The sequence below is a fragment of the Coregonus lavaretus genome (assembly GCF_964263955.1).
Source record: "Coregonus lavaretus genome assembly, chromosome: 21".
Taxonomy (NCBI): domain Eukaryota; kingdom Metazoa; phylum Chordata; class Actinopteri; order Salmoniformes; family Salmonidae; genus Coregonus; species Coregonus lavaretus.
Window position 1 is genome coordinate 2,954,207 of NC_140008.1, and position 24,235 is coordinate 2,978,441.

Genomic DNA, 24,235 nt, shown 5'->3' on the forward strand with positions numbered 1-24,235 from the left:
AATAACTATCAAACGAATTATTTACACATAATAACGCAAACTCCGTTTAACCAATCAAGTAGTATGCTAGCCTATATTTCTGCTGTTACTCCCAACCCACAACCCATCCGGATTCCAAAAGTCCCCAGCAGGCCAAGAAAGAAACAATGCAGTTAGTGACATCACTGGGCAACAGGTAAAGTCGCTTTTACATTCCTGAGGGTGAGAAACAAATGCGGTGTTTGAATTCAGAAGAAGTGGTTTGTCAGGTGCACCGAATGCTATTTTTGTTACGTGCAAATGTCGAGTTGAAATATAATCCTCCTTTGAACGCGCTGTGTGGTTTGGTCGTTGGAGACCTACAGCGGAGAGAACTCTCTCTGTTGGATTGAACAGCTGTCATGTCGCGGCACAGGAGACAGGTAGATAAAACTATTGTTCTTATAGGAATCCACCTGCCTGTCAACAGGATGTTTGAGTATCGGTTTAGCCTACTTATTTATTAACTATACATGAACAAATAATCGTCATACGTTTTTATTCATTGCTAATTGGGTATGCATTTGCTGTGGTCTTTCACATTGGTGGGTAATTAATTGATTCATTTCGTAGCCATTTCATGGATTGGAAGAAATAGATGAATGGGCAGTTTAATATGATGCTGTGATTTACCTTAATTGCATAGGCTACGTTTTCAAATATTGCATAATTCCACTTTTTATTTGCATAGCATACCCAGGCTTAGGCTAACACATTGACATAGGTGGCCCCTGCTCTTTCTCTCAACGTGCCATAATACACATGGTCATATACAGTTGAAGTCGGAAGTTTACATACATCTTAGCCAAACTCCGTTTTTCCACAATTCCTGACATTTAATCCTAGTAAAAATTGCCTGTTTTAGGTCAGTTAGGATCACCACTTTATTTTAAGAATGTGAAATGTCAGAAGTAGAGAGAATGATTTCTTTCAGCTTTTATTTATTTCATTACATTCCCAGTGGGTCAGAAGTTTACATACACTACAAGTTTACATGTAGTCCCATGTAGCTCAGTTGGTAGAGCATGGCGCTTGCAACGCCAGGGTTGTGGGTTTGTTTCCCACGGGGGGCCAGTATGAAAATGTATGCACTCACTAACTGTAAGTCGCTCTGGATAAGAGCGTCTGCTAAATGACAAAATTTTTTTTTTTTTTGGTAGCATTGCATTAAATTGTTTAACTTGGGTCAAAGGTTTCGGGTAGCCTTCCACAAGTTTCCCTCAATAAGTTGGGTGAATTTTGGCCCATTCCTCCTGACAGAGCTGGTGTAACTAGTTTGGGAACCGCAAGTCTAATTGCTGTCTTGGAGTCATCTAATTAAAGAAGATGAAGAAGATGATGTTCATACTCACCGTGCTGTGTGGTCCTGTGTTCTCACCATGTTTCAGGCCAGCATCGAACTCCTGGAGCTGATGGGAGTGGTGAAGGAAAACGGGCACCCTTCCGATAGTCCTGAGACATCACCACTACTTCCCACAGTGGTAAGAGATGACTGATGAAACGCAGGCCTGTTTCACTGGGTTACTGTATGTAACCCGGCTTTACAGTGCATTGCTGGTTGTTGTATATACTCTATCGACAGTATACAGTGCATTCGGAAAGTATTCAGACCCCTTGACTTTTTCCACATTCTGTTACGTTACAGCCTTATTCTAAAATTGATTAAATTGTTTTTTTCCCCCCTCATCATTCTACCCACAATACCCCATAAAGCAAAAACTGGTTTTTAGAAATGTTAGCAAATGTATTAAGAATAAAAATAATGAAATATTACATTTACATAAGTATTCAGATCCTTTACTCAGTACTTTGTTGAAGCACCTTTGGCAGCGATTCTTCGGTATGACGCTACAAGCTTGGCACACCTGTATTTGGGGAGTTTCTCCCATTCTTCTCTGCAGATCCTCTCAAGCTCTCTCAGGTTGGATGAGGAGCGTTGCTGCACAGCTATTTTCAGGTCTCTCCAGAGATTTTTGATCGGGGTTCAAGTCTGGGCTCTGGCTGGGCTACTCAAGGACATTCAGAGACTTGTCTCGAAGCCACTCCTGCGTTGTCTTGGCTGTGTGCTTAGGGTTGTTGTCCTGTTGGAAGGTGAACAGTCACCCAAGTCTGAGGTCCTGAGCACTCTGGAGAAGGTTTTTTATCAGGGATCACTCTGTACTTTGCTCCGTTCATCTTTGCCTCGATCCTGACTAGTCTTCCAGTCCCTGCCGCTGAAAAACATCCCCACAGCATGATGCTGCCACCACCATGCTTCACCATAGGGATGGTGCCAGGTTTTCTCCAGACATGACACTTGGCATTCAAACCAAAGAGTTCAGTCTTGGTTTCATCAGACCAGAGAATCTTGTTTCTCATGGTCTGAGAGTCCTTTAGGTGAATTTTGGCAAACTCCAAGCAGGCTATCATAAAGGCCTGATTGGTGGAGTGCTGCAGAGATGGTTGTCCTTCTGGAAGGTTCTCCCATCTCCACAGAGGAACTCTGGAGCTATATCAGAGTGACCATCGGGTCCTTGGAAACCTCCCTGTCCAAGGCCCTTCTCCCCTGATTGCTCAGTTTGGCCGGACGGCCAGCTCTAGGAAGAGTCTTGGTGGTTCCAAACTTCTTCCATTTAAGAATGATGGAGGCCACTGTGTTCTTGGGGACCTTCAATGCTGCAGAACTTTTTTGGTACCCCTCCCCAGATGTGTGCCTCGACACAATCCTGTCTCGGAGCTCTACGGACAATTCCTTCAACCTCATTGCTTGGTTTTTGCTCTGACATGCACTGTCAACTGTGGGACCTTATATAGACAGGTGTGTGCCTTTCCAAATCATGTTCAGTCAATTGAATATACCACAGTTGGACTCCAATCAAGTTGTAGAAACATTTCAAGGATGATCAATGGAAACAGGATGCACCTGAGCTCAATTTCGAGTCTCATAGCAAAGGGTCTGAAATCTTATGTAAATGTGATATTTCAGTTTTTTATATTTTTATATACATTTGCTAAAATTTCGAAAAACCTGTTTAGAATAAGGCTGTAACATAAAAAAAAGTGGAAAAAGGGAAGGGGTCTGAATACTTTCCGAATGCGCTGCATGTAATCATCATGTCACAGATTCAGTTATTGTTTTGTTTAATCGTCATGTTTAGTATTAGATCCATCAAATCACTGAAGTCTACACTATCTTGTTCATCCTTCCTCCTCAGCATACTCCACTATCGTACGACTATGTCCTGGTCGCTAAGACAGTGGATGATCCGGAGAAAGATACCTTCAAGATGCAAGAGGCCTTCATCGAGAAACTAAAGATGAAGAACTTGAAGATAACAGTGAGTTATGTTACCAGTTTAACAAGCTGTAGAGTTATGTTACCAGTTTTAACAAGCTGTAGAGTTATATTACCAGTTTTAACAAGCTGTAGAGTTATGTTACCAGTTTAACAAGCTGTAGAGTTATATTACCAGTTTTAACAAGCTGTAGAGTTATGTTACCAGTTTAACAAGCTGTAGAGTTATATTACCAGTTTTAACAAGCTGTAGAGTTATGTTACCAGTTTAACAAGCTATAGATAGATACCTTCAAGATGCAAGAGGCCTTCATCGAGAAACTAAAGATGAAGAACTTGAAGATAACAGTGAGTTATGTTACCAGTTTAACAAGCTGTAGAGTTATGTTACCAGTTTTAACAAGCTGTAGAGTTATATTACCAGTTTTAACAAGCTGTAGAGTTATATTACCAGTTTTAACAAGCTGTAGAGTTATGTTACCAGTTTAACAAGCTGTAGATAGATACCTTCAAGATGCAAGAGGCCTTCATCGAGAAACTAAAGATGAAGAACTTGAAGATAACAGTGAGTTATGTTACCAGTTTAACAAGCTGTAGAGTTATATTACCAGTTTTAACAAGCTGTCGAGTTATGTTACCAGTTTAACAAGCTGTAGAGTTATATGACCAGTTTAACAAGCTGTAGAGTTATGTTACCAGTTTAACAAGCTGTCGAGTTATGTTACCAGTTTAACAAGCTGTCGAGTTATGTTACCAGTTTAACAAGGTGTAGAGTTATATGACCAGTTTAACAAGCTGTAGAGTTATATTACCAGTTTAACAAGCTGTAGAGTTATATTACCAGTTTAACAAGCTGTCGAGTTATGTTACCAGTTTAACAAGGTGTAGAGTTATATGACCAGTTTAACAAGCTGTAGAGTTATGTTACCAGTTTAACAAGGTGTAGAGTTATATGACCAGTTTAACAAGCTGTAGAGTTATATTACCAGTTTAACAAGGTGTAGAGTTATATTACCAGTTTAACAAGCTGTAGAGTTATGTTACCAGTTTAACAAGGTGTAGAGTTATGTTACCAGTTTAACAAGCTATAGATAGATACCTTCAAGATGCAAGAGGCCTTCATCGAGAAACTAAAGATGAAGAACTTGAAGATAACAGTGAGTTATGTTACCAGTTTAACAAGCTGTAGAGTTATGTTACCAGTTTTAACAAGCTGTAGAGTTATATTACCAGTTTTAACAAGCTGTAGAGTTATATTACCAGTTTTAACAAGCTGTAGAGTTATGTTACCAGTTTAACAAGCTGTAGATAGATACCTTCAAGATGCAAGAGGCCTTCATCGAGAAACTAAAGATGAAGAACTTGAAGATAACAGTGAGTTATGTTACCAGTTTAACAAGCTGTAGAGTTATATTACCAGTTTAACAAGCTGTCGAGTTATGTTACCAGTTTAACAAGGTGTAGAGTTATATGACCAGTTTAACAAGCTGTAGGCCTTTTCACACTGCATGTTCTTAGGCCAAGGATAGTTTAGCCTCCTTTTGTTGTTCTTGTAGAATACATATTATCTTTATTAGAGGTTTTAAAACCAAACGTAAGTATAATCATGTCTCTGTGGGCTTGAAACTAAGATGAGTTTACCTGCTCAGGATTTCAAAGTCTATTGTCATAGCTTTGTTACAAGGCATTATATAGGCTAAGGCCTCTATTTTAACAAATCTAACACACTGGTCAATCTAAGCACAGTGGGTAGCGCTAGGTTCAGGGGTGTGTCTGAAATATTTTCGCTATTTTCACTATCACAATTATCGTGGGGCACTTGCTTAGCGTTGGCGCGAAAGGGCCGTGTTTTGATGAATAAACAAGTTGTGGGTGTGTCGAGGCTTGGCCCCTCACTGGCCAATCAGAACGTGCTCCATTGGTGAAATATGTGGTTGCTTCAAGTTGAGTATTTATTATTATGTAATTGATGTATTACATTGGAATCAACTCAAATTCCAATCTTAGTCAGTTATAGTTTGTTAAATGGCTTACAGAAACGAAATAACAAAATGACCTATCTTTGCTAAAATACTTCAACTTGAACCCATTTGCAGTCCACATATTTCTAACTAATTGCATGGCTTCAATAGCATTCACACTGATATAGGGGCTAGGCCTACTGTAAATTACATTATGGCTGAGCATGGACATGCCAAACATTGTCAATAAGCAAGACTAAATTCATTATTGATAAGGCCTAAAAAGAGAACAAATTCTAAACAAAACGAAACAACTAGTTTAAAATAAGCTATGTCACACTTACAGGCGCCATCATTTCACTCCCTGGGCATATAATATTAAAACAATGCAGACTAGGGAGGGTTTTACGCACGTCCAAACTTTTCACAGTAGCTGGACAAAGATCCAATATAAAGAGTAAGGGAGAACGTCCTCTCACCGTTATACTGTTTTATGAACATAATCGAAACCATCTTACAGATCAGATCGCATTCAAACATCAGCAGAAGTTGCAATGCATGCTCGCCACAGACGTTGTAACCATAAAAGCAGGAAGGTGAATCCTTCTAATAACGTTGCTTGTTTTTTTCGATTGATTTTACTACAACTAATCCGTTTTTTTTTAAACAACCACAACAATAAATACATGTAAAATGTAATGATGTCATAAAACCTCCAGGATAAAAAAGACATTGTTGTTGAACCAGCCTTCATTATAGTAGACCTGAGGGAGGGGCTTGTTGTTGAACCAGCCTTCATTATAGTAGACCTGAGGGAGGGCTTGTTGTTGAACCAGCCTTCATTATAGTAGACCTGAGGGAGGGCTTGGGTTGTTGTTGAACCAGCCTTCATTATAGTAGACCTGAGGGAGGGCATGTTGTTGAACCAGCCTTCATTATAGTAGACCTGAGGGAGGGCTTGGGTTGTTGTTGAACCAGCCTTCATTATAGTAGACCTGAGGGAGGGCTTGTTGTTGAACCAGCCTTCATTATAGTAGACCTGAGGGAGGGCTTGGGTTGTTGTTGAACCAGCCTTCATTATAGTAGACCTGAGGCAGGGCTTGGGTTGTTGTTGAACCAGCCTTCATTATAGTAGACCTGAGGGAGGGCTTGGGTTGTTGTTGAACCAGCCTTCATTATAGTAGACCTGAGGGAGGGCTTGGGTTGTTGTTGAACCAGCCTTCATTATAGTAGACCTGAGGGAGGGCTTGGGTTGTTGTTGAACCAGCCTTCATTATAGTAGGCCTGAGGGAGGGGCTTGGGTTGTTGTTGAACCAGCCTTCATTATAGTAGACCTGAGGGAGGGCTTGGGTTGTTGTTGAACCAGCCTTCATTATAGTAGACCTGAGGGAGGGCTTGTTGTTGAACCAGCCTTCATTATAGTAGACCTGAGGGAGGGCTTGTTGTTGTTGAACCAGCCTTCATTATAGTAGACCTGAGGGAGGGCTTGGGTTGTTGTTGAACCAGCCTTCATTATAGTAGACCTGAGGGAGGGCTTGTTGTTGAACCAGCCTTCATTATAGTAGACCTGAGGGGTTTTGAACATATGAAACTGAAAACAAGCAATTGTTACAGGTTACAGATAACTTCTAAATACGAGGTTCACTGGTATTCGCCGAGGTTCTCATCTCTCGTTTCATGATGGCCATGGAAACAGCCTACCTCATGAAGGGAGTTTTATAAATTGATTGAAAATTGATTTTACGCACGTCCAAAATGGGACCTGCTTGGCTAAAATAATGTGGGCCTGCCTACAATACATAGATAAAAAGGGAATGTCAGCTCACTGTTTTACTCCTCTCAAACTTGATATTTTAGTAAAGCTTTGGTGATAAATATTTATTTCCAAGCGGTCTCAGCAGCCAAACCGTTTATCGACAGTCTTGACTACTTCGCGATTGCATTGAGCAGGACAAAAAAAAAAGCCTTAATTGAGAGGAGGGGAGGCTATGCTTGGTTTTTAACCAAATAAAATGAAATGGGGAAAAAACATTAGTCTTTTATGTTTCTAAATACGAAGTATACAGGCACCAAAAGCACATTAGGCTACTCTTGTTCCATGTGTATATGGGCAGTGCGCGTCACGGCTGGATAGGCTGCGTTTTCGCTGTCAAAATTCATGACGTAACCTACTGCGTTACAGCTAAAACCAAATATCCATATCAGCGGTACCTGAAATTAGCACTTTGGATCATGTTTCTAAGGACACACCTAAAATATTTCCAACCCTACCATCTGAGCACAAGCAAAGTAACATGACGAAATTGAAAACGAACCTGTGTTTAACATTAGCGCCAGCCGAAAACAGAGCCCTCATACATGCTATACAAGTACTAAAGCATTATACCTGCAGCATTTAAGTAGTAGTTTAACAAGTACTAAAGCATTATACCTGCAGCATTTAAGTAGTAGTTTAACAAGTACTAAAGCATTATACCTGCAGCATTTAAGTAGTAGTTTAACAAGTACTAAATAATTATACCTGCAGGATTTAAGTAGTAGTTTAACAAGTACTAAATAATTATACCTGCAGGATTTAAGTAGTAGTTTAACAAGTACTAAAGCATTATACCTGCAGGATCTAAGTAGTACTTTAACAAGTACTACCCAATTGTGCTATCTCTAGATGAGTTTGACAAAAAAATACTGTAATTGTATTGCTTGTATTTCTGTGTTATTAATATTGCTTGTATTTCTGTGTTAATAATATTGAGTTTGACAAAAAAAATACTCTAATAATATTGCTTGTATTTCTGTGTTATTAATATTGCTTGTATTTCTGTGTTAATAATATTGAGTTTGACAAAAAAAAAAAATCTGTAATAATATTGCTTGTATTTCTGTGTTATTAATATTGCTTGTATTTCTGTGTTATTAATATTGCTTGTATTTCTGGTGTTAGAAAATTGTAGACGACACTGTGGTCTTTTATGGGATCCAAGCCCCAAAGGAAGTCTTTGAGAAGTACATGTATCTACTGAAGGTGTCTGATGCGTGCAACTGGAGCAAACAGCAAGGAACTGTCCCTCTTTCCACCAGGTAAGGCATGCACACACATTTTTACATTTTTCATACATAACCCCCCCCCCCCGTGGGAAACAAACTCACAACCCTGGCGTTGCAAGCGCCATGCTCTACCAACTGAGCTACAGGGGGACACGCATGCAGAGACACACACACTCACACGGTCTGATGACTCAACGTATTAGCATGACAAACATTCTAAAAAGGAATCATCCCATGTACATAAACAGATACTCAGTCTTGTCAGCCATCTTTAAAATATCTTCTTTATTTCAGGATCCGGATTGTTCACTATATGCTGAATCATGTCTTCCTCGATACAGGAGGTGAGTAGTGCTCTTCCCTCACCCACGCCAATCCTCTCTCTCTCTCTCTCTCTCTCTCTCTCTCTCTCTCTCTCTCTCTCTCTCTGTCTCTGTCTCTGTCTCTCTCTCTCTCTATCTGTCTCTCTCTATCTGTCTCTCTCTCTCTCTCTATCTCTATCTCTATCTCTATCTCTATCTCTATCTCTATCTCTCTCTCTCTCTCTCTCTCTCTCTCTCTCTCTCTCTCTCTCTCTCTCTCTCTCTCTCTCTCTCTCTCTCTCTCTCTCTCTCTCTCTCTTTCTCTCTCTCACACGTTACACTGGACCCTTCCTAATGTTCCCCTCCTCCTTCTCATCTGTCCATTCTTACAGAGAACCTGTGGGAACTCATGAAGAAGAAAGTGTTTGAAGCAAAGTTCTGCCTGCACGAGGTAAAGACAGTAGTCTGCTGCTCTGGTCAAAAGTAGTGCACAATGTAGGGAATAGGGTGCCATTTGGGATACAACCTGTGTCTCTATGGTGTGTGTGGATCTCTTCCTGACGCTGAACAGCATGGTTCAGGTAGACAGTAGACACACCCATGAGGAAATGGGGTCATGTAGTGTCCATAGATAGAAAAGTACCTGGATTTACTGCCAGAATGAGAGTCCATTTATATGAAATGTTATGTACTGTAGTATAGCATTGTATAACAGAGTTTAATCAAAGGGTATGATAAGTAAATAGACAATGTGCCTGGCTGGCAGTGAAATGTTTCTACAGTATCTTTCATTACAAATGTCATCCCGTGTCCCATTTTACCTTTACGTCATTTAGCAGACGCTCTTAGTAGATGCGAGCGGAGGAGCACACAGACAACTTATTGTGAAAAGGGAAAGCATACCTGTGAGGGAGAGTCTACCCTACACCCTGTACCCTACACCCTGTACCCTACACCCTGTACCCTACACCCTGTACCCTACACCCTATACCCTACACCCTGTACCCTACACCCTATACCCTACACCCTGTACCCTACACCCTGTACCCTATACCCTATACCCTACACCCTGTACCCTACACCCTGTACCCTACACCCTGTACCCTACACCCTATACCCTACACCCTGTACCCTACACCCTGTACCCTATACCCTATACCCTACACCCTGTACCCTACACCCTGTACCCTACACCCTATTCCCTATACCCTGTACCCTACACCCTATACCCTACACCATATACCCTATACCCTATACCCTACACCCTGTACCCTACACCCTATACCCTACACCCTATACCCTACACCATATACCCTATACCCTATTCCCTATACCCTGTACCCTACACCCTATACCCTACACCATATACCCTATACCCTATACCCTACACCCTACACCCTACACACTATACCCTGTACCCTACACCCTATTCCCTATACCATATACCCTATACCCTATACCCTATACCCTACACCCTACACCCTACACACTATACCCTGTACCCTATACCCTGTACCCTACACCCTATACCCTGTACCCTATTCCCTGTACCCTACACCCTATACCCTGTACCCTATACCCTGTACCCTACACCCTATACCCTGTACCCTATTCCCTACACCCTATTCCCTATACCCTATACCCTACACCCTATTCCCTGTACCCTATTCCCTATTCCCTTTACCCTACACCCTATACCCTATACCCTATTCCCTATACCCTATTCCCTGTACCCTACACCCTATACCCTTTACCCTATTCCCTACACCCTATGCCCTATACCCTACACCCTATACCCTGTACCCTAAACCCTATACCCTGTACCCTACACCCTATTCCCTGTACCCTACACCCTATATAGTGTCTCTGGTCAATATAGGGAATAGGGTGCCATTTTGGATGCACACTATACACTACCCAAGTGTCTGGGTTTATCTGATTGAAAATACGTTTCTGTGTCAAAGTGATGTGAGAGAATGGCTGCCGTAAAGACTCCTAAAGGTCAAAGTGATGTGAGTGAATGGCTGCCATAAAGACCCCTAAAGGTCAAAGTGATGTGAGTGAATGGCTGCCATAAAGACTCCTAAAGGTCAAAGTGATGTGAGTGAATGGCTGCCGTAAAGACTCCTAAAGGTCAAAGTGATGTGAGTGAATGGCTGCCGTAAAGACTCCTAAAGGTCAAAGTGATGTGAATGAATGGCTGCCATAAAGACTCCTAAAGGTCAAAGTGATGTGAGTGAATGGCTGCCATAAAGACTCCTAAAGGTCAAAGTGATGTGAGTGAATGGCTGCCATAAAGACTCCTAAAGGTCAAAGCGATGTGAGTGAATGGCTGCCATAAAGACTCCTAAAGGTCAAAGTGATGTGAGTGAATGGCTGCCGTAAAGACTCCTAAAGGTCAAAGCGATGTCATTGTTTTCCTCTGTTTCTCTGAGAGACTACTGAGCCACCCTCAGAGTTAAACATAGTGAGGTGATTATTTTCTGTCTGACGGCACCTCCTCTGTTCTTGTTAACTGACATTTGCATGAATGCGTGCACGCACACACACTCAACACACACACTCACACACACAAGTGATGATTCATTTTTGAAGATGTTAAAACATTTCTCATGCTAATACATTGAGTCATCTGTGTATGTGTGTGTGTGTGTGTGTGTGTGTGTGTGTGTGTGTGTGTGTGTGTGTGTGTGTGTGTGTGTGTGTGTGTGTGTGTGTGTGTGTGTGTGTATATGTATGCTCCAGTCCCTGACTCTGTGCTTGTGCTTTCAGAGGAAGAATCAGAAGGAACTGAGGAAGAGTTGGGCCAGATGGACTGCCTGTCTCCAGGGCCAACCCATCAGTGATGTTAGGTTAGTTAGTTCCACCACCCGTGTTCTGCCTGTCTCCAGGGCCAACCCATCAGTGATGTTAGGTTAGTTAGGCTCACCACCCGTGTTTCTGCCTGTCTCCAGGGCCAACCCATCAGTGATGTTAGGTTAGTTAGGCTCACCACCCGTGTTCTGCCTGTCTCCAGGGCCAACCCATCAGGGATGTTAGGTTAGTTAGGCCCACCACCCGTGTTTCTGCCTGTCTCCAGGGCCAACCCATCAGTGATGTTAGGTTAGTTAGCACCACCACCCGTGTTTCTGCCTGTCTCCAGGGCCAACCCATCAGTGATAGGTTAGTTAGGCCTACCACCCGTGTTTCTGCCTGTCTCCAGGGCCAACCCATCAGGGATGTTAGGTTAGTTAGGCCTACCACCCATGTTTCTGCCTGTCTCCAGGGCCAACCCATCAGTGATAGGTTAGTTAGGCCCACCACCCGTGTTCTGCCTGTCTCCAGGGCCAACCCATCAGTGATAGGTTAGTTAGGCTCACCACCCGTGTTTCTGCCTGTCTCCAGGGCCAACCCATCAGTGATATGTTAGTTAGGCCTACCACCCGTGTTTCTGCCTGTCTCCAGGGCCAACCCATCAGGGATGTTAGGTTAGTTAGGCATACTACCCATGTTTCTGCCTGTCTCCAGGGCCAACCCATCAGGGATGTTAGGTTAGTTAGGCTCACCACCCGTGTTTCTGCCTGTCTCCAGGGCCAACCCTCACCACCCGTGTTTCTGCCTGTCTCCAGGGCCAACCCATCAGGGATGATAGGTTAGTTAGGCTCACCACCCGTGTTTCTGCCTGTCTCCAGGGCCAACCCATCAGTGTTAGGTTAGTTAGGCTCACCACCCGTGTTTCTGCCTGTCTCCAGGGCCAACCCATCAGTGATAGGTTAGTTAGGCCTACCACCCGTGTTTCTGCCTGTCTCCAGGGCCAACCCATCAGGGATGTTAGGTTAGTTAGGCCTACCACCCGTGTTTCTGCCTGTCTCCAGGGCCAACCCATCAGGGATGTTAGGTTAGTTAGGCCTACCACCCGTGTTTCTGCCTGTCTCCAGGGCCAACCCATCAGTGATAGGTTAGTCAGGCTCACCACCCGTGTTTCTGCCTGTCTCCAGGGCCAACCCATCAGGGATGTTAGGTTAGTTAGTTCCACCACCCGTGTTTCTGCCTGTCTCCAGGGCCAACCCATCAGGGATAGGTTAGTTAGGCCTACCACCCATGTTTCTGCCTGTCTCCAGGGCCAACCCATCAGGGATAGGTTAGGTTAGTTAGGCCCACCACCCGTGTTCTGCCTGTCTCCAGGGCCAACCCATCAGTGATAGGTTAATTAGTTCCACCACCCGTGTTTCCTCTTCTTTCTTTAGCACAAGGGGCCCGGAAAGCTATGGTTCTTCCTCCGTGGAGGACTGTCTGCATTAAACAAGCACTGTATATCTGAATAAATCAACTAACCATCTGAGGGATCTGTTTGCAACATTTCTGTCTTACTAAAAACAGCCAAGTCCTATTGAATGACCTACAGTGCATTCGGAAGGTATTCAGACCCCTTGACTTTTTCAAAATGTTGTTGCGTTACAGCCTTATTCTAAAATTGATTACATTGTTTTTTCCCCCTCATCAATGTACACACAATACCCCATAATGACAAAGCAAAAACAGGTTTTTAGAAATTTTAGCAAATGTATATAAAAATAAATAAATAATGATATCACATTTACATAAGTATTCAGACCCTTTACTCAGTACTTTGTTAAAGAACCCTTGGCAGTGATTACAGCCCTTTGTCTTCTTAATTATGACGCTACAAACTTGCCACACCTGTATTTGGGGAGTTTCTCCCATTCTTTTCTGCAAATCCTCTCAAGCTCTGTCAGGTTGGATGGGGAGCGTCGCTGCACAGCGATTTTCAGGTCTCTCCAGAGATGTTAGATTGGGTTAAAGTCCGGGCTCTGGCTGGGCCACTCAAGGACATTCAGAGACTTGTCCCGAAGCCACTCCTGCGTTGTCTTGGCTGTGTGCTTAGGGTCATTGTCCTGTTGGAAGGTGAACCTTCGCCCCAGTCTGAGGTCCTGAGCGCTCTGGAGCAGATTTTCATCAAGGATCTCACTGTACTTTGCTCCGTTCATCTTTGCCTCGATCATGACTAGTCTCCCAGTCCCTGCCTCTGAAAAACATCCCCACAGCATGATGCTGCCACCACCACGCTTCACCGTAGGGATGGTGCCAGGTTTCCTCCAGACATGACGCTTGGTATTCAGGCCAAAGAGTTCAGTCTTGGTTTCATCAGACCAGAGAATCTTGTTTTTCATGGTCTGAGAACCCTTTAGGTACCTTTTGGCAAACTCCAAGCGGGCTGTCATGTGCCTTTTACTGAGACGTGGCTTCCGTCTGGCCACTCTACCATAAAGGCCTGATTGGTGGAGTGCTGCACAGATGGTTGTCCTTCTGGAAGGTTCTCCCATCTCCACAGAGTTCCTCTGGAGCTCTGTCAGAGTGACCATCAGGTTTTTTCTCACCTCCCTGATCAAGGCCCTTCTCCCCCGATTGCTCAGTTTGGCCGGGAGGCCAGCTCTAGGAAGAGTCTTGGTGGTTCCAAACTTCTTCCATTTAAGAATGATGGAGTCCACTGTGTTCTTGGGGACCTTCAATGCTGTAGACATTTTTTGGTACCCTTTCCCAGATCTGTGCCTCGACACAATCCTGTCTCGGAGCTCTACGGACAATTCCTTCGACCTCATGGATTGTTTTTTGCTCTGACATGCACTGTCAACTGTGAGACCTTACATAGACAGGTGTGTGCATTTCCAAATCATGTCCAATCAATTGAATATACCACAGGTGGACTCCAATCAAGTTGTAGAAACATCTCAACGATGATCAATGGAAACAGGATGCACCCAAGCTCAATTTCGAGTCTCATAGTAAAGGGTCTGAATACTTATGTAAATAAGGTATTTCTGTTTTTAATTTTTAATAGATTTGCAAAAAGATTTTATAAACCTGCTTTTGCTTTGTCATTATGGGGTATTCTGTGTAGATTGAGGGAAAAAAAAGAATATAACGTAACAAAATGTGGAAAAAGGGAAGAGGTCTGAATACTTTCCGAATGCACTGTATGCCCCTTTAACTTTGGCGGAAATTACTTTGGGGCGAAGGTGTATTGGTTTAGGTTCAGGCTGAACATGTGTTTTTAGAGAAGCAATGTTCTATTCAAGGCTGTATGGAACTATTCTGGAGAAAAAGCAGTCCCTCCAGGATTTTGCGATTCTGCTATACATTTTTTGTGTGCAAAATCAACAATTTCCCGCATATTATGCTAGGGCTTGCAAATTTGACCAATCACTTCACTATTACTTCACTATGTCTGTCTTTATCTTGTCACCTGTCTGTCTTTATCTTGTCACCTGTCTGTCTTTATCTTGACACCTGTCTGTCTTTATCTGTCTTTATCTTGACACCTGTCTGTCTTTATCTGTCTTTATCTTGACACCTGTCTGTCTTTATCTGTCTTTATCTTGTCACCTGTCTGTCTTTATCTGTCTTTATCTTGTCACCTGTCTGTCTTTATCTGTCTTTATCTTGTCACCTGTCTGTTTTTATCTGTCTTTATCTTGTCACCTGTCTGTCTTTATCTGTCTTTATCTTGTCACCTGTCTGTCTTTATCTTGTCACCTGTCTGTCTTTATCTTGACACCTGTCTGTCTTTATCTGTCTTTATCTTGTCACCTGTCTGTCTTTATCTGTATTTATTTTGTCACCTGTCTGTCTTTATCTGTATTTATCTTGTCACCTGTCTGTCTTTATCTGTCTTTATCTTGTCACCTGTCTGTCTTTATCTGTCTTTATCTTGTCACCTGTCTGTCTTTATCTTGTCACCTGTCTGTCTTTATCTGTCTTTATCTTGTCACCTGTCTGACTTTATCTGTCTTTATCTTGTCACCTGTCTGTCTTTATCTGTCTTTATCTTGTCACCTGTCTGTCTTTATCTGTCTTTATCATGTCACCTGTCTGTCTTTATCTGTCTTTATCTTGTCACCTGTCTGTCTTTATCTTGTCACCTGTCTGTCTTTATCTGTCTTTATCTTGTCACCTGTCTGTCTTTATCTGTCTTTATCTTGACACCTGTCTGTCTTTATCTGTCTTTATCTTGTCACCTGTCTGTCTTTATCTGTCTTTATCATGTCACCTGTCTGTCTTTATCTTGTCACCTGTCTGTCTTTATCTTGTCACCTGTCTGTCTTTATCTGTCTTTATCTTGTCACCTGTCTGTCTTTATCTTGACACCTGTCTGTCTTTATCTGTCTTTATCTTGTCACCTGTCTGTCTTTATCTGTCTTTATCTTGTCACCTGTCTGTCTTTATCTGTCTGTATCATGTCACCTGTCTGTCTTTATCTGTCTTTACCTTGTCACCTGTCTGTCTTTATCTGTCTTTATCTTGACACCTGTCTGTCTTTATCTGTCTTTATCTTGTCACCTGTCCGTCTTTATCTGTCTTCATCTTGTCACCTGTCTGTCTTTATCTTGTCACCTGTCTGTCTTTATCTTGACACCTTTCTGTCTTTATCTGTCTTTATCTTGACACATGTCTGTCTTTATCTGTCTTTATCTTGACACCTGTCTGTCTTTATCTGTCTTTATCTTGTCACCTGTCTGTTTTATCTGTCTTTATCTTGTCACCTGTCTGTCTTTATCTTGACACCTGTCTGTCTTTATCTGTCTTTATCTTGACACCTGTCTGTCTTTATCTTGACACCTGTCTGTCTTTATCTGTCTTTATCTTGTCACCTGTCTGTCTTTATCTGTCTTTATCTTGTCACCTGTCTGTCTTTATCTGTCTTTATCTTGTCACCTGTCTGTCTTTATCTTGACACCTGTCTGTCTTTATCTGTCTTTATCTTGTCACCTGTCTGTCTTTATCTGTCTTTATCTTGTCGCCTGTCTGTCTTTATCTTGACACGTTTCTGTCTTTATCTGTCTTTATCTTGTCACCTGTCTGTCTTTATCTGTCTTTATCTTGACACCTGTCTGTCTTTATCTGTCTTTATCTTGTCACCTGTCTGTCTTTATCTGTCTTCATCTTGTCACCTGTCTGTCTTTATCTTGTCACCTGTCTGTCTTTATCTTGACACCTGTCTGTCTTTATCTGTCTTTATCTTGTCACCTGTCTGTCTTTATCTTGACACCTGTCTGTCTTTATCTGTCTTTATCTTGACACCTGTCTGTCTTTATCTGTCTTTATCTTGACACCTGTCTGTCTTTATCTGTCTTTATCTTGTCACCTGTCTGTCTTTATCTGTCTTCATCTTGTCACCTGTCTGTCTTTATCTTGTCACCTGTCTGTCTTTATCTTGACACCTGTCTGTCTTTATCTGTCTTTATCTTGACACATGTCTGTCTTTATCTGTCTTTATCTTGTCACCTGTCTGTCTTTATCTGTCTTTATCTTGTCACCTGTCTGTCTTTATCTTGACACCTGTCTGTCTTTATCTGTCTTTATCTTGACACCTGTCTGTCTTTATCTGTCTTTATCTTGACACCTGTCTGTCTTTATCTGTCTTTATCTTGTCACCTGTCTGTCTTTATCTGTCTTCATCTTGTCACCTGTCTGTCTTTATCTTGTCACCTGTCTGTCTTTATCTTGACACCTGTCTGTCTTTATCTGTCTTTATCTTGACACATGTCTGTCTTTATCTGTCTTTATCTTGTCACCTGTCTGTCTTTATCTGTCTTTATCTTGTCACCTGTGTGTCTTTATCTGTCTTTATCTTGACACCTGTCTTTATCTGTCTTTATCTTGACACCTGTCTGTCTTTATCTGTCTTTATTTTGTCACCTGTCTGTCTTTATCTGTCTTTATCTTGTCACCTGTCTGTCTTTATCTGTCTTTATTTTGTCACCTGTCTGTCTTTATCTGTCTTTATCTTGTCACCTGTCTGTCTTTATCTGTCTTTATCTTGACACCTGTCTGTCTTTATATGTCTTTATCTTGTCACCTGTCTGTCTTTATCTGTCTTCATCTTGTCACCTGTCTGTCTTTATCTTGTCACCTGTCTGTCTTTATCTTGACACCTGTCTGTCTTTATCTGTCTTTATCTTGTCACCTGTCTGTCTTTATCTTGACACCTGTCTGTCTTTATCTGTCTTTATCTTGACACCTGTCTGTCTTTATCTGTCTTTATCTTGTCACCTGTCTGACTTTATCTGTCTTCATCTTGTCACCTGTCTGTCTTTATCTTGTCACCTGTCTGTCTTTATCTTGACACCTGTCTGTCTTTATCTGTCTTTATCTTGTCACCTGTCTGTCTTTATCTTGACACCTGTCTGTCTTTATCTGTCTTTATCTTGACACCTGTCTGTCTTTATCTGTCTTTATCTTGACACCTGTCTGTCTTTATCTGTCTTTATCTTGTCACCTGTCTGTCTTTATCTGTCTTCATCTTGTCACCTGTCTGTCTTTATCTTGTCACCTGTCTGTCTTTATCTTGACACCTGTCTGTCTTTATCTGTCTTTATCTTGACACATGTCTGTCTTTATCTGTCTTTATCTTGTCACCTGTCTGTCTTTATCTTGTCACCTGTCTGTCTTTATCTGTCTTTATCTTGTCACCTGTCTTTATCTGTCTTTATCTTGACACCTGTCTGTCTTTATCTGTCTTTATCTTGTCACCTGTCTGTCTTTATCTGTCTTTATCTTGTCACCTGTCTTTATCTGTCTTTATCTTGACACCTGTCTGTCTTTATCTGTCTTTATCTTGTCACCTGTCAGGAGTTACTTTGGAGAGAAGGTGGCGCTGTACTACCTGTGGCTGGGTTGGTACACCTGTCTGTTGATCCCTGCTGCTGTGTTGGGGGTCATTGTGTTCCTCTACGGACTGGCTTTCTTCAACACCTCACCACTCATGTGAGTGTGTGTATGTGTGTGTATGTGTGTGTATGCGGACTGTGTGTGTGTATGAAGACTATGAGTGTGTGTGTGTGTGTGTATGCGGACTGTGTATGTGGACTGTGTGTGTATGCGGACTGTGTGTGTCTGTGTGTATGCGGACTGTGTGTGTGTGTATGCGGACTGTGTATGTGGACTGTGTGTGTATGCGGACTGTGTGTGTCTGTGTGTATGCGGACTGTGTGTGTGTGTGTGTATGCGGACTGTGTGTGTGTCTGTGTGTATGCGGACTGTGTGTGTGTGTGTGTGTGTGTATGCGGACTGTGTGTGTCTGTGTGTGTATGCGGACTGTGTGTGTCTGTGTGTGTATGCGGACTGTGTGTGTGTGTGTGTGTGTATGCGGACTGTGTGTGTGTGTGTATGTGGACTGTGTGTGTGTGTGTGTGTATGCGGACTGTGTGTGTGTCTGTGTGTATGCGGACTGTGTGTGTGTGTGTGTGTATGCGGACTGTGTGTGTCTGTGTGTGTATGCGGACTGTGTGTGTCTGTGTGTATGCGGACTGTGTGTGTGTGTGTGTATGCGGACTGTGTGTGTGTGTATGCGGACTGTGTGTCTGTGTGTGTGTGTCTGTGTGTGTGTGTGTGTGTATGCGGACTGTGTGTGTGTGTGTATGCGGACTGTGTGTGTGTGTGTGTATGCGGACTGTGTGTGTGTGTCTGTGTGTGTGCGGACTGTGTGTGCGTGTGCGGACTGTGTGTGTGTGTGTGTGTGTATGCGGACTGTGTGTGTGCGGACTGTGTGTGTCTGTGTAATATTACTATGTGATAACCTGTATCAAGGCATCAACCTGGTTAATAATGTTTTTCTTGTAGAAAGGAGGTGTGTGAGTCTAAGACAATAATGTGTCCGCTGTGTGACAAGAGATGCAAAGTGTGGCTACTCAGCGATACCTGCCTCTACGCCAAGGTACGCACTCACTCATTCACTCATCACTCATTCACTCACTCACTCACTCACTCACTCGTTAGTTATTATTTATTTTTTTTATATTTTTTTTCGAAAAACAATAAAACCCAACAAGTATCAATACAAAGCATTGCCATGGTAAAATCATAACATACACTCAGTGGTCAGTTTATTAGGTATACCTATCTAGTACCGGGTCGGACCCCCCTTTGCTTCCAGAACAGCCTGAATTGTTCAGGGCATGGATTCTTTTATTTTTTGAGGGGGATGTAATTTTCCCCCAATTTCGTGAAATCCAATTGGTAGTTATGATCTTGTCTCAACGCTGCAACTCCCCATTGAGGCGAAGGTCGATACATGTGTCCCCCGGAACGTGACCCGCCAGGCCGCGCTGCTTCTTAACACACTGCTCGCTTAACGCCGAAGCACCAATGTGTAGGAGGAAACACAGTTCGACTGACAACTGAAGTCAGCTTGCAGGCGCCCCGCCCACCACAAGGAGACGCTGGGCCAATTGTGCGCCGCCCCTGGGGCTCCCGGTCACAGCCGTCTGTAACACAGTGTGGAATCCCCAGGCTGTAGTGGAGCCTCAGCACTGTGATGCAGTGCCTTAGACCGCTGAGCCACTCGGGAGGCTTCCCAGCATGGATTCTAAAAGGTGTCGGAAACGTTCCACAGGGATGTTGGTCCATGCTGACGCGATGGCAGCACGCGGTTGCTGCATAATTGGACAGCGGTACATTCATGCACCACCAGCCTGTACTTTTGACACCAGGCAGGATGGGTCCATGAACTCATGCTGCTTACGCCAAATCCTGACTCTGCCATCAGCATGACGCAACAGGAACTGGTATTTAGTCGGAACAGGCAATGTTTTTCCACTCCTCAGTTGTCCGGTGTTGGTGATGGCGTGCCCACTGGAGCCGCTTCTTCTTGTTTTTAGCTGATAGGAGTGGAACCTGGTGTGGTCGTCTGCTGCAATAGCCCATCTGTGACAAGGATCAACAAGTTGTGTGTTCCCGAGATGCCGTTCTGCACACCACTGTTGTACTGCGCCGTTATTTGCCTGTTTGTGGTCCGCCTGTTAGCTTGCATGGTTTTTGCCATTCTCCTTCGACCTCTCATCAACGAGCTGTTTTCACCCACAGGACTGCCGCAGACTGGATGTTTTTTGTTCGTCACACCGCTCTCTGTAAACCCTAGACACTGTCGTGCGTGAAAAGCCCGGGAGGGCGTTTCTGAGATACTGGAACCGGCGCGCCTGGCACCGACGATCATACCAGGGTCAAAGCCGCTTAGGTCACTAGCTTTGCCCAATCTAACATTCAATCAAATCAAATCAAATCAAATCAAATCAAATCAAATTTTATTGGTCACATGCGCCGAATACAACAGGTGCAGACATTACAGTGAAATGCTTACTTACAGCCCTTAACCAACAGTGCATTTATTTTAAACAAAAAAAGTAAGAATAAAACAACAACAAAAAAAGTGTTGAGAAAAAAAGAGCAGAAGTAAAATAAAGTGACAGTAGGGAGGCTATATATACAGTAAAATAAAGTGACAGTAGGGAGGCTATATATACAGGGGGGTACCGTTGCATAGTCAATGTGCGGGGGCACCGGCTAGTTGAGGTAGTTGAGGTAATATGTACATGTGGGTAGAGTTAAAGTGACTATGCATAAATACTTAACAGAGTAGCAGCAGCGTAAAAAGGATGGGGTGGGGGGGCAGTGCAAATAGTCCGGGTAGCCATGATTAGCTGTTCAGGAGTCTTATGGCTTGGGGGTAGAAGCTGTTGAGAAGTCTTTTGGACCTAGACTTGGCACTCCGGTACCGCTTGCCGTGCGGTAGCAGAGAGAACAGTCTATGACTAGGGTGGCTGGAGTCTTTGACAATTTTGAGGGCCTTCGAACAGTAACTGAATGCCTCGATGCCTGTCTGCCTGCTTTATATAGCAAGCCACGTCCACGTGACTCACTGTCTGTAGGAGCGAACCATTTTCATGAACGGGGTGGTAAACAGGGTGGTGTACCTTAATAAACTGGCATGGATATTACAGGAGCTAGAGTAATGTTGAAATGTTGCAAAAACATACCAAAAAAAAAATAAGAAAAAAAACTCAACTGAAAGATGTTGACAGGGGTTGATCTGAAACTAAGTGGTTCTAGCACAGTGGCTTAAGGGAAGAATTCTGTGGTTACACAATACAACTTAGAAATGTGTAGTCTTCTACTAAATAAGGCCACTCAGGTTTTTGTGAATGCAATTGTAGGCTGTGAACTAACAGGCAGACTACTGCATTATATTATTACTACTACTGCATTATACTTTTACTACTACTGCATTATACTACTACTACTGCACTATACTATTACTATTACTGCATTATACTATTACTACTACTACCGCATTATACTATTACTACTACTGCATTATACTATTACTACTACTGCAGTATACTATTACTACTACTGCAGTATACTATAACTACTACTGCAGTATACTATTACTATTACTGCATTATACTATTACTACTACTACCGCATTATACTATTACTACTACTGCATTATACTATTACTACTACTGCAGTATACTATTACAACTACTGCAGTATAATATTACTACTACTGCAGTATACTATAACTATTACTGCATTATACTATTACTACTACTGCAGTATACTTTTACTACTACTGCATTATACTATTACTACTACTGCAGTATACTATTACTACTACTGCAGTATACTATTACTACTTCAAGCATTATACTATTTCTACTTCAAGCATTATACTATTACTACTACTGCAGTATACTATTACTATTATATAATTACTACTACTGCAGTATACTATTACTACTACTGCATTATACTATCACTACTACTGCAGTATACTATTACTACTGCTGCTGTATACTATTACTACTACTGCATTATACTATTAATACTACTACTGCACTATACTATTACTACTACTACTGCATTATACTATTACTACTACTGCGGTATACTATTACTACTATTGCAGTATACTATTACAACTACTGCAGTATACTTTAACTACTACTGCAGTATACTATTACTACTTCTACATTATAATATTACTACTACTGCAGTATACTATTACAACTACTGCGGTATACTATTACTACTACTGCAGTATAATATAACCACTACTGCTGTATACTATTACTACTACTGCAGTATACTATTACTACTACTGCATTATACTATTACTACAACTGCAGTATACTATTACTACTACTGCAGTATACTATTACTACTTCAAGCATTATACTATTACTACTTCAAGCACTATACTATTACTACTACTGCAGTATACTATTACTACTACTGCAGTATACTATTACTATTATATTATTACTATTACTGCAGTATACTATTACCACTACTGCATTATGCTATTACTACTACTGCAGTATACTATTACTACTACTGCATTATACTATTACTACTACTACTGCAGTATACTTTTACTACTACTGCACTATACTATTACTACTACTACTGCATTATACTATTACTACTACTACTGCATTATACTATTACTACTACTGCATTATACCATTACTACTACTGCAGTATACTATTACTACTATTGCAGTATACTATTACAACTACTGCAGTATACTTTTACTACTACTGCAGTATACTATTACTACTTCTGCATTATAATATTAATACTACTGCAGTATACTATTACTACTTCTGCATTATACTATTACTACTTCTGCATTATACTATTACTACTACTACTGCAGTATACTATTACTACTACTGCATTATACTATTAATACTACTGCATTATACTATTACTACTACTGCAGTATACTATTACTACTATTGCAGTATACTATTACAACTACTGCAGTATACTTTTACTACTACTGCAGTATACTATTACTACTTCTGCATTATAATATTACTACTACTGCAGTATACTATTACTACTTCAAGCATTATACTATTACTACTACTGCAGTATACTATTACTACTTCAAGCATTATACTATTACTACTTCAAGCATTATACTATTACTACTACTGCAGTATACTATTACTACTACTGCAGTATACTATTACTACTACTGCATTATGCTATTACTACTACTGCAGTATACTATTCTACTACTGCATTATACTATTCATACTACTGCATTATACTATTACTACTACTGCAGTATACTATTACTACTACTGCAGTATACTATTACTACTACTGCATTATACTATTACTACTACTGCAGTATATTATTACTACTTCAAGCATTATACTATTACTACTTCAAGCATTATACTATTACTACTACTGCAGTATACTATTACTACTACCGCATTATACTATTACTACTACTGCATTATAATATTACTACTACTGCAGTATAGTATTACTACTACTGCATTATACTATTACTACTACTGCAGTATTATTTTACTACTTCTGCATTATACTATTACTACTACTTCATTATACTATTACTACTACTGCAGTATACTATTACTACTACTGCAGTATACTATTACTACTTCTGCATTATACTTTTACTACTACTGCATTATGTTGAAATCCGCATATGTGCTGCCACTCCATAAGGATGGGGAAACACATGATCTGGACAACTATCGCCCCATTTCAAGACAACCTTGTTTAGCTAAGATTATTGAATCCTTGGTTAATGTACAACTTTGTAACTTTTTATCTGATCGTTGTATTTTTTATATAAACCAATCAGGGTTTGGGCCTGGGCATAGTGCTACCACGGCAACCACGCTAGTTGTTAAAGATTTTGTCAATGCCTTGGATGCTAAAAAGAGCTGTGCTGCCTTGTTTATTGACCTGCCAAAGGCGTTCGACACTGTTGATCTGTTTTGCTGAAGACGTTATCTAGAGTAGG

The 24,235-nt window shown here is 41.6% G+C and overlaps 1 protein-coding gene across 1 annotated transcript in view; it reads left to right on the top strand.

Annotated features, from left to right (window-relative positions):
* Positions 1 to 380: 380 nt before the first annotated feature.
* LOC311148691 (anoctamin-9-like) overlaps positions 381 to 24,235 on the top strand; it is a gene marked incomplete at both ends in the record, with an annotated part of 44,578 nt that continues 20,723 nt past the window's right edge. Inside the window, 9 exons of the mRNA XM_084185670.1 lie at positions 381 to 401; positions 1,407 to 1,499; positions 3,213 to 3,335; positions 8,195 to 8,331; positions 8,593 to 8,642; positions 8,993 to 9,051; positions 11,373 to 11,452; positions 18,231 to 18,365; positions 19,221 to 19,314. Coding sequence (XP_084041796.1) covers positions 381 to 401; positions 1,407 to 1,499; positions 3,213 to 3,335; positions 8,195 to 8,331; positions 8,593 to 8,642; positions 8,993 to 9,051; positions 11,373 to 11,452; positions 18,231 to 18,365; positions 19,221 to 19,314 — 792 coding nt within the window. The remainder of the gene's footprint in view (positions 402 to 1,406; positions 1,500 to 3,212; positions 3,336 to 8,194; positions 8,332 to 8,592; positions 8,643 to 8,992; positions 9,052 to 11,372; positions 11,453 to 18,230; positions 18,366 to 19,220; positions 19,315 to 24,235) is intronic.